We start from the raw sequence: 10,872 nt of genomic DNA, 5'->3' as shown, positions 1-10,872 counted from the left end.
ATAAATAACATATAAAATGCATTTTCTCAAGATTGTCGCTTGACATTTAAACATGAAATCAGAGGCAGATTCCTGGTTTTCAGGGGCATCATCACCTTCAATTTTTAATCGTTTGATGGATATTTGCCCGCTCGTTTGCACCTTTACACTTTTATAGCTTTGTACTCTACAAAAATCCTCCTTCAGAAACACACAAAGTGGAAAATTCCTTAAGAAAGACTATGAAAACTTGCAAAGTTACTATTGCTTACAATGCTTTTTAAAACGTATTTCCCATAAAAGTGCAGCTCAAAAGCCTTCCATATAAAATGTGCTGTTACCTTTCACAAATATGAGATATGAGTGTGCAATAAGTCCCGTCTCCATCTCTGAGTAATCATTACTGTCCTAAAGTGACTATTCTTTATTATTGCTTAACTAAAAATAACAAATATACTATATAGTAAACCCACCACTAAGATTACAGCATTGAAGTAATCAAATGTATGAAAATAAGAGTTCTCAGAAATCGTACTACTGATTTCCAAAACTCATAAATACAATTGCATAGTGTAAGAACCCGTCATTTAAATGAGATTAGAGTTGTTTTCTTGTTGGTTTAAAAAATATGATCAGTACATACAAAGTTGCATTCCAGTCCAAGTGGAAAAATCCATTTTAGAACAAATCAATTCCTCCTGGTAAAGAAAAGGCACTTTGGAAGTACAGTAGCTGGACAGCACATATACAATATCACCATGACAACAGTCAGCCTGTGGAAAAAGGTCATTAGGGCGGCTAATCTGGATGGAGGAAGCTGCTGTGCAGGTACCATTAAATCCCAGCACTCTTTTTTTTTTACTGGCACAGTGCAAAGATCAGACAAAAGTCAGTGGGGAGCCCATCACCTGCACTCTCTCCTTCTTTTAAGTGATTTATAAAATTTCACAAAGAAAATGTCAATAGTGTAGCAGGAGCATTCCCTACAGATAAATCAACGCAAAAAAAACCTTCCCAAACTGATGACTTAGTATCTTAAAACCATCTCTGATGAGATGACATAACTTGGTGTTTGCTAAAAAGCTTTTTTTCCCTCCCATCTTTTTGACACGTCAGGTTGGCCACAGTTAAAACACACCAGAGAGCAAAATAATCAACAATAAAATGCCACAAAGTTAAATACTAAACGAATAATACTGAAAAGTAATCCAGTCTCTGTATTGCATTCTCCTCCGTTTCCTGTGAGCTCTAGCGGAAAGATATTCAAGCATCTGTGGCGCGCACGTGCGTGTGCCCGTGTGTATGAGCTTCAGGGAAGGTCGCTTCCATCATAGACGATGGGTTTCTCCATGGACAGATGGTAGAAAACTTTCTTGGAGATAAATCTGTTAGAAGAGGATTAAAAAGAGTCAAATAAGATGACTTGAAAGACACACCCTCGGGCACGCGTGCATGCACACACACTCACTCTTGTACTTCTATCTTTGTGAGGACTTTCATAGGCATAATGTGTGACCCAGCTCCTGACCCTATGCCAAACCCAAATCTAACCTCAACATTCAAACCACGTCTTGACCATCATGCAACCCTTTGATGTTGTGAGGACCAGCCCCAAATGGCGTTACCTCCCAAAAATGTCTTCACTTTGTTAGTAAAATGCAGATTTTGGTACTGTACATAGCAAGTACAAGAAAACACATCCTGTTCATTTCCAAGAGAACAATCCTAGTTCAGGAGGATTCATTACCGTGAGAAGGAGTTGTCAAAGACGAGTGTGTAGAGGCCGGCGTGTCGCACTTTCAGCTGACCCTTGATTGTCTCTTTGTGGGAACTGCAGCGGGTCAGAGGAATGAGAACCTGAGAATAAAACAAAGCTATCAGTGATGGTTGATTTTGGTCTATAACATTTGAACATTTCTCTTGATTCCAATCATAATACAGGTCCTCACAGAAATGTAAAAGCAAGTGTGAGCAAACCTTTGACTGTTCCACCTGAGTGTCAGCGGACCCCCTGTAGACGACGCTGAAGGAGATGCTCTTGGGCTCTGAGGAGAACATCCAGCTGATTGTTGGCCCACTGTCGCTGACTTCAATGGTGATCACGCTGTAACTGCTGGACTTGATGAACAGTTCCCTGAGGCCGTCGCCAAATCCTGAAATATCATCGATGCTGAGCGGGACAGCCAGCCTGAGATGAGGAGAAATGCAGTTAATCAACTGTATCATTGCAAGCTGAGCCATCTACTTGAACATCAGATCACAAGTGAACAAGCGCACGTGATTTCTCCTGATTTGAGAAGGTTGATTTCTGAATCCTGGACAGTGGGAACATGGTCCTCTGGATCATCGGGGGTCATATCTCCAACACTTCTGTAAGACCCAGAATGTACATTCATGTGATCCAGTATTAAATCAGGGCGGTTGAGGCTGATTTATTTTCTGATTGATGAAAAGAAACAAATCTAGGAAAACGTCTAAGTAAAGGTTTGTCTTCTTCAATGGCAACAACAACCCAAGGCCATGCTCACATATTCAACGCTTCCTGAGGGTGCCGGTCTTGCTCTCCATCCAGTGAGACGGTCTGGGATGTGGTGTCACTGTCATAAACACCATTCACTTCCTCTTCAGTGATGATGTCAAAAGCTCCCTCATCAGATCTCTTGCTGGGCTCTGAAACTGGGAAGGATGCAACACTTTTAACCTTCACAATTCCTCTCTGAAGCCAAACCAAGGCTGCTTCATCACTCTCACCTGTTACCCTGGGGGTGGGTTTATATGGCGCTGGCTCGGGAGGAGCTGCAGCGGCAGCTCCGGGTGGAGGAGGCTGTGAGTCTGAGGGGCTCAGCTCTGCTGCTGTGAACCGCTCCACCACCGCGCTGTGTTCGCTGTAACACTCCTTGCAGCAGCGCTCCTTCTTCCCGCTCTGCTTGGTCATCACATAGTTGTTGCTGCAGTAGTAGCAGAAGATGCGTCCGCAAAGCCTGAAAAATGAATCGGTCATTGCCCGCTCTCACATCCTTGACGTAAATAACACCTGTGTCGTCCTGCACTGTGGGAGAGATGAAGGCCCACCTGCAGTGGTGTCTGCGCAGCCACCAGGTGAACTGGCTCTGGCAGTCCAGGCAGTGTGTGGTCTCCTTATCCACTAACCACCAGCGCTCCTCTGCTCGGAGTTTCTGCTCAAACTCCAGAGCATCTGACTTCTGCCACAAAGCATCTTTGTCCCTGACACAAAAAGCACAGAAACATAAAGACACTGTCACTACAGAGGCTTCGTATGAATCTCTGTTGCGACACAAAGATTTTGAAACTTCAAAATCGCTACATTCAAGGCGGTCGGAAATATCAGAACTGCTCAAACAAACACGACTACGACAACAGGAAATAAACGTAACCCCATTTGTTAACCTGATGAGCTCAATGAGCCGCTCCTCCAGATAGTTTTTTGTTCTGTTGAGGTCGTCGATCTCTGCAGACATCGTAAGGTGCTGGTTGTCCCTCTCCGCCTCTGCTGAGCTGAGTTTCTGCTTCAGTTCCTCACAAACCTTTTGCAGGGCCGAGTGCGCCTCGTCCGTGCTGAATAGAGCAAAACCTGTTAGCTCTTATTTTGCATCCAAAACACAAAACTCTGCATTTCCTGGTAAGTGAAGCCACCTGGTGACTGCATCTCTCAGGCGCTTGATCTCATCCACGTTCTCACAAATGGCTGCTTCATTCTTCGTTACATGGGCATCTTTTTCGCAAAGTAGCTGAAGGTTTTGCTCATTCGCAGCCTGGAAGAGAAGAAAAAAGATGAAATTATGATCGTATAGCTGCTGCTGTGGATTCTGCAGTGATAGGAAACGAGAAAAATGATCTCTAAAGAATCCTTCCAGCACTGGAGTTGGTGTCATATCTATTCAACCAGGTAACTATGAATCACCGGGTCAGTAAAACGAACCTCCAGCTCTGACACTCGAGCCTCCAGACTGCAAACATTCTTCTTTTCTTGCTGTAGCTTCACTTTGACTTTCTCCAGCTGCTCATTCATACTCTGAAACGGGAGAGAAGCCGAAAGCCATATTTATAATAATCGTGCAGATTATTATTGTGAAAAAGAAAGTTTAGAAGAATTGAATCATCTCTGGCCTTATAAAATGAATAAAAAAATCTACCCTCATGTGCAATTGATGATTCATGCTTTCTGAACTCATTTGGAACTTGATGGCCTCTGTCTCCTCTCGACTGGACTCCTTCGTTTTCTGCATTTCCTCGGCAGCCCTATCAAGCTGCTTCTGGAGCTCCTTGAGAGTCTCTCTCTCTGTCAACTCCTCTCTCAGTCTGTCGTTCTCCAGCTGCAGTTCCTCCATGCCACGTTCCACCCGCTCCATCTCTTTGACCAGCTCTTCGATCTTGGCGGTGTCCTCTTGCCAATGCTCTTTCACCTCTTCCTTCTCGGCCCCCAGCCTGCAGATGGTCATGCCGAGCTCTGCCATCTCTGTGTTTGCCCTGTGCAGACTCTCACGTATCTCACCGTTCTCCGAGGTTATCTTGGCGTTTTCAGCCTTAACTGTGGCCAATTCTTCTCGTATGGCAGTTGTAGAAATAGCCAGTTCAGCGTGAGCAGCCAGCTCTTTGTCTCTCTGGTCATTCAGTGCCTCCTCTTTCTTTTTGTACTCCATCAGCTCTGTTATGTGACTCTGATTGAGAGCTTCTGCCTGAGCCTTTAGCTGTTCAGTGAGAGTCCTGAGCTCATTCCTCTGAGCTTCTGTCACCTCCAGCTGTGCTTGTGATTTCAGCTTTTCCTCCTCAGACCTCTTGACGTCCACTCTTAGGTCCAGGATCTCTGACTGGAGTCGAGACACATCAGCCAAACTGACCTCTAACTGGCTCTCAGCTATGGTCAATCTGGTTTTCACTTCCTGGTTCTCCTTCGCTTGGCATGCACTCCTCTCCAGCTGGGAACTTTCGATCATCTGCTTCTCAGAGCTAACTCTCTTGAGCATTTCTGTCTGTTTAGCACACATTTCTTCTACATCTGTTTTCTCTTTCTCCAGCTTCTTCTCCCTGGTTTCCAGAGCTTTAAGCCTGGACTGGAGCTCCACTAGTGTCTTCTCTTTACTCTCCAGCTGAGCATCTTTGGCTTGCAGCTGTTCTTGGAGACTTGCTTCATTTTTGCGTGAAACTCCCAAGTTCTTCTCCAAATCTTCAATCTGCCCATGAACTCTCTTCAGGTCAGCTTGCATCTGATTCAGAGCTGTCTTTACAGTGTCCTGTTCTTCTCTCAAACTCTGGTTTTCTTTTTCGAGCCGTTTCGATGTCGCCTCTGACATCTTCGAGGACACGCTGGCTCGCTGCAGACTCTCATCTAGCTTGCGGTTCTCTTCTCTTAAGTGTTTCTCCTTTTCATCTACTGTCATTTTGGCATCATCCAACTGGCCTCGAAGATGTTTCTCAGAGGACCTTAGACCTGCTAATTCGTTTTCAAGCGCCAGCCTGTTTTCAGCCATCTCCTTCATCAGCTCTTCATTTCTTTTGACAGTAGCCAACAGTTTCTCATTCAGTTCCATCAGACTGGCACACTGTATCTTGTAGTCTTCTATTTTTAAGCCTTGCTCCTTGATGCTACCTTCCAGCTCAACAATATTAGTGGTTAGTTTGTCCCTGTCTTTGGTCAGGATTTGATTCTTGGCCTCCAGCTGTTGTAGTGTCTCCTGGCTAGACTTGAACTCTGCCTCTTTTTTTTGTAGTTCCTCCTCAAATGCAGTGACTTCTGTCTCAAATGACTCTTTCAAGCAGCTAATACTCTTTTGCATTTCAGCTTTATCCTTGTCTTCCCTCATTTTCACCTCTTGCAATTCCTCTGCTTTTTTCTCTAGACTCTCCTGAAGGTCCTGCAGTTGCTTGAGTAGATTACTTGTCTCCTTTTCTCTCAGTGTCAACACACCCTGCAGCTTATCAAGGGCCGCGATCTGTTGCTCTACTCTGGCCTCCAACTTGGCCTTCTCCTCGGCGGCAGATGCAACTAGTGCTCCCAATTTCATTTCAGCATGCTGTAAAGACGCGTCCTTGACACTCAGCAGCTCCTCTAGCCTCTCTGTCTGTCTCTTCCTCTCCTCCAACTCTGCCACAGTTTCCATCTTTCCTTTCTCTGCCTCCTTCAGCCTGTCCAGCAATTCATGGATCTTCTGAGCTGAATCAAAGAAGCTTGCTGCTTGCTGGCCCTTCTCATTCAGAACTCCATCCAACTTTGCCATGAGCTCTACATTCTTCCCTTCAGCAGCCACCAGCTTTTTCTGAAGAAGCTGTTGTTCAGCCTCCTGTGCAGTTTCTCGATTTCTGAGTGTCTCTATCTCTCTAGTCAGGGCCTTCTTTCTCTCTTGAAGAGCGTTCAGTTCTTCCTGCGAGCCTTGCTGCTCCTCTTGGGCAGAGAGCGATGCATCCAGCTGCCTCTGAAGTTCTACAACTACTCCCCTCAGCTCAGCAGCTTCCTCGCTGAGTTGCTGAACCCTGTCAAGAAGCGCTCTGTGCTTCAGCTCCGACTGGTCGAGCTCCAGGCGAAGATGTTCAACTGTGCCAGCGTCTTCTCTGCAGGGGGGCAGAGACTCATTCAAGTCGTTCAACAGACTTTGGCCATAATCGGGACTAAAAGGGAAGTCAGAAGCTTGCTAGAACAAAGAAAGGTGGGAAACAGAAGAGTGGTGAACATCATATCATAATCATGATACAAGACTGTAAATTTATTTAACCTGTACCTGGGAATAAGAGCTTGCTAGACTGTTAATACTAGAACTGCGGCTAGGGGGCTTCCACATGTGTCCAGGTGAGTTTGTACTTCCCAGCGTCCTCCTATTAGATCGGAAAAACCAAACCTCTGTCTTAGCATAACACATTTATCTTTGTTTTATTTATTTAATTCACTTTATTCTTTCATTAATTGCATTAGTGATTTGTTTGTTACCTTGCAAAACTGGGCCAGGATGCATCAAGGTCATGACCCCTGGATGCCACGTCGAACTGGACCTCATTGAGCTCATAGAGATGATTTATTATGTCAACACTTAGGTGCGGCTTCAAAAATGGACTTCTTGCATAGTACCAGTCACTGCAGCAAGACATATGAGGTAGATGTTCCAGTAAGGTGTACAGTATATTAGTGTGATGTTTTTGGTTCAAAAGTGTATCGAAAGGGATAAAATTCAAAAACTAAAAGTCGCAAGATTTAAACAGCAGCAGTTGCAGTCTTCAGTAGAAGTAGTAATCTATTTTTTTTTAAACACTACAAAAGTAAAGCAGCTGGTTTTCCTGCTATATTACTGATTCATTTTTCCATTAAAGACAGACCCAATATTTTCCCATGTGCATGTGGGATAGCAGAGGTGAAGAACACTTATGGAGGGGTCTGTCCAACACAGACACCTCAAACAAGACCTGCAGCCCTGAATTCAAAGCTGGGTCATGATTTCTTTTAACCAATGTTGTTAGAAATCTACAATTCTTATATCATAATAATTAAAACCAAAATGTCTTAAAATCATATCATAGGTATGTATTCAATCTGAATCTCAGTTCAACACTCTGATAAGATTACCTGGTGACTCTTTGGTTCATCAGGCACTGCTGCAGAGTGTCAGCCAGTCGCTGATGTACGAGGGAGTAACGGATAAATGCTCTTCCTTTGCCCAGAGAGGTTTTCAGCTACAAAAACACATGGTTTCACATAAGCTGTGAGCCAGTCTTTACATTATGCTTACGTCACCAAACTCTTACTGCAAAAAAGGACATTCCATTATTAGAAATGGGCTTTTTTCTAAATCAAAAAATGACAAACCTCTGTAATGCATTTAACAAAGCGGATCCCATCGTTGGCTCCTTTGACCTTTGCCAGACAGTCATTAAAGTAGTCCCAATAATCTTTCTTTGTCCCAAGAAATGTGGTTTTCTCCTTCTGGTCAAACTGAAACATATATAAATGTTGACCTTTAAGGGTTAAATCAGTCATAACTTCCTTATGACAGAGATATAATCTGTGCTAGCATTAATTTTTTATTCATCCACATTTATAAATGTTATTCACGTGACTGTTTTCACTCAAATCTTACCTGCAATAGGTACTCGAGTTTATAAGAGAATTTGTGCAGGTGGGTACTGTCATCTGTGATGGGCTCGCCACTCTCCCGATACTCCTTTGAAAGCTCTGCAACGGCCTCTGAAGTTCATGTAGTTTTAAATTAGCAAAGGGTCAATGAAAAGCCAGGTTCAAAAGATTAAAATAACACTGAGAAACATAGAACACACAAACATACAGAGGACAGACGTAAAGAAATAAAGGCTTTCAAAACATGACCAAATAGAAAAAATGTTTTGTACAAAGAAATACAACATTACCTGATAAAAATCACATGACCAGGCTAGAATTAATCTAAATTAGATGAATGCAACATTTGCATTTTTCAATTCCTTTTGATTAGACATTCACTATTCTAGAACCTTCATGTGTGGTCAGTTAAGGTTTCCTATAGTTCCATATTAAAGCTACTATGTGAATAAACTACTTGCCTCTTATCCATCGCAAAAGTTGAAAAGACACCTGTGATGGATGTACCCTCAGTACACACTTTCTATCTCGCTGCATGATGACAGAATCTTCCACCACACCCTTACAAGAATGACTCAAACTCTCATGTCCCAAACTGATTCGGTGAATAAGAGCTGGCAGGTAGTTCCAAGTGTATAATTATGTGATAATGTCCCTGAGGTCACCATATAATGGGAAACCTTCTTTCTTCTTCGTTGAGTCACATTGGGGAAAAAAAGGTTTTAAAAATGTCCGCAACCAGTCACACATGCACACACATAAAGGCAGCGTACCGTGCAGATCTCTGATAATCCTCTGGAGCTGGCTCTCCCCAACTGAACCCTCAACAGCCATCGCCCCACCGCTCTCTCCCTGGCAACCAGGGGTCACAAGGTCACATCTAGTCTGCTGAATCAGAGATTTGGAGCAGCAAAGAACAAAAGAGTCACATAAATGCCTCGCCACTTCATACTGTCGTAGCCAGAAACTCAGTGGGAATTCAACACAATAACGCAGGAATAGGGGAATAGAATATATGTTGCAATCTGAAATATATAGGATAAGTGTGTTCTACATATTCAGTTGCATTTGAAATAATAATCTGTACATTGTTTAATGACAAAAACCCAAAAAAAATAGTGAATAAAAAGAGCTTCCATCACTAATACAGATTCTGTGCTTATTACATGTATTATTAGTCCCTATACATCAGATGGCAAACGTGTTTACCTTTTATTACATATTGGTAGAGATTAACTCTTTGGATATGCGGAAGTAAACAAGCCATCTAAATGTATTCATTTCATTTCAAGAAGTCTAAGTGTATTAACAGCATTTTGCGAATGATTATAGCAATGATCTGTCTAAAAGCTCTTTTAGTACACGACGCTAAGACAGAAAAAATGCTAAATAATCTATTTAGTTTTGTGTTCACTTTGTTTGAAAAGCCTGTGCTAACAGCTAACTGGGTCGACGTGAGTCAGATTTCCAGACTTGTAAATATAAGACATAATTTTGCATAATTTTGACTACTTTAAAGCTCAAAGAGCAGGTTTGTCACGTCGAAAAGACGTAGGATTTTTTTTTTCTGACGACTTTATATGCGTCAGTGACGCTATGCTAGCTCTCTCCGGGGTGTCACACACAGCTACCTTTGACTTTTTATCATGATGAAAACAACTGTCAACACCGACAAATTATGACATTGATAATCTAACAAGTCTCTAGATGATTGCTACTGAAAGAGTTTTAAAAAATAACGATGAAGACATACTTTTATGGATATATCTCATGTCCATAACAACCCAGCGCTTTAAAAGTGTGCAAGCAAACTTGTTTAAAGTGTCTTGATAGACTCCACTTCATCCAGTGCAAAAACAGCATACAGCTTTCGACCAATGGTAATGAGATATGTAGGCGGGACTAAACAATTGTAGTTCGGTTGACCTACAGGGGAATAAACAGATGTCATGTGACGCCTTTCAATATCGTACGCTTGTCCAACTTTCTAAACTAAACACAAAATTACTATACTCCTTATAATCATACTTATTCTTCCATTACACTATAATGTCCTTAGTCGGTTGTAGTCACATTACCCTTGTCTTGTAATGTTACCCATTACCCTGATCATTGTGCGCAATAATAATATGCTTAATCCCTCATTTCCTTTGTATGAATAGGCGTAATCTTAAAACAATGAATATAGTACTTAAATTGATTCTATATACTACTTTATTCTAGTTTAATTTCCTGCAAAGGTGCCAACTTTAAAGGTAGCAAATATTCAGTGATAAATATTTAAATATTCAACTACTTTACCATTGCTGCCTTTGTATGTCTGCTGGACATCTGTCATAATAAAACAAGTTGTGCTGTAATATTAAGCTGTGACATCTCAAAAAGGAAGCCACCTTTCTCATTCGAAATTAAAAAAAAAACTCATAGACGAGTAAATGTGTTTTAATTACAAAATCATTTTCTCATTAATACAACATTTTGTGACTATTCATATAATTTTTTGGCTTAGCTTTTCTTTTAGTTTCTTTTGCTTTTTCCCTTTCTAACAAAATGCTGAGCTCATTACAGACAGCGAAATTTTGCTGTTGATCACATGGAGAAAGAAACTTGTCCTTCCGCATATTACCGTCCGGTGGCAACGTAACCATTTTAATTATTTGATTTAACTGGTAGGTTGAGAATGAGACCATGAGAAACATGCCTGCAAATGAAACTGCTTGATTTTAAACCAACCGGATTTATATAGGTGTGTGATCCACAGCAATTTGATCTGTATGGTGCATCTAACCTAAAATGCATTGTCAACCATTTTAAGC

At 42.0% G+C, this 10,872-nt stretch overlaps 1 protein-coding gene across 5 annotated transcripts; it reads right to left on the bottom strand.

Moving 5' to 3' along the window:
• Positions 1-69: 69 nt before the first annotated feature.
• On the bottom strand, positions 70-9,970 carry fyco1a (FYVE and coiled-coil domain autophagy adaptor 1a). Of its 5 annotated transcripts, none has more exons than XM_057038267.1 (18): positions 9,810-9,970; positions 8,830-8,944; positions 8,061-8,167; positions 7,790-7,915; positions 7,550-7,656; positions 6,920-7,063; positions 6,714-6,807; positions 4,134-6,626; positions 3,920-4,012; positions 3,634-3,752; positions 3,388-3,555; positions 3,052-3,204; positions 2,731-2,960; positions 2,508-2,655; positions 2,257-2,349; positions 1,957-2,167; positions 1,727-1,836; positions 70-1,364 (listed from the first exon to the last, which is right to left on the bottom strand). In XM_057038267.1, exons 2-18 carry the CDS (start codon positions 8,888-8,890, stop codon positions 1,289-1,291), a joined length of 4,533 nt encoding a protein of 1,510 aa, XP_056894247.1. In that variant the 5' UTR covers positions 8,891-8,944; positions 9,810-9,970; the 3' UTR covers positions 70-1,288. The 5 variants fall into 5 exon arrangements, 4 of the variants coding, with proteins under 4 accessions (XP_056894247.1, XP_056894248.1, XP_056894246.1 ...); XM_057038268.1 differs by having other exon boundaries at positions 8,830-8,941; XM_057038266.1 differs by lacking the exons at positions 8,830-8,944; positions 9,810-9,970 and adding an exon at positions 8,518-8,796.
• Positions 9,971-10,872: the final 902 nt, after the last annotated feature.

The sequence above is a fragment of the Takifugu flavidus genome, chromosome 7 (assembly GCF_003711565.1).
Source record: "Takifugu flavidus isolate HTHZ2018 chromosome 7, ASM371156v2, whole genome shotgun sequence".
NCBI lineage: Eukaryota > Metazoa > Chordata > Actinopteri > Tetraodontiformes > Tetraodontidae > Takifugu > Takifugu flavidus.
This window is presented reverse-complemented; position numbering and strand designations above follow the sequence as displayed.

Bases quoted from the DNA above. Each gene is read 5' to 3' on its own strand.
- fyco1a (XM_057038266.1), bottom strand. From the start codon at position 8,593: ATGCAGCGAGATAGAAAGTGTGTACTGAGGGTACATCCATCACAGGTG. The intron at 8,168-8,517 runs GCAAGTAGTTTA...CATGAACTTCAG, and splicing joins ACTTTTGCGATGGATAAGAG to AGGCCGTTGCAGAGCTTTCA. The intron at 7,916-8,060 runs GTAAGATTTGAG...TATATGTTTCAG, and splicing joins AACTCGAGTACCTATTGCAG to TTTGACCAGAAGGAGAAAAC.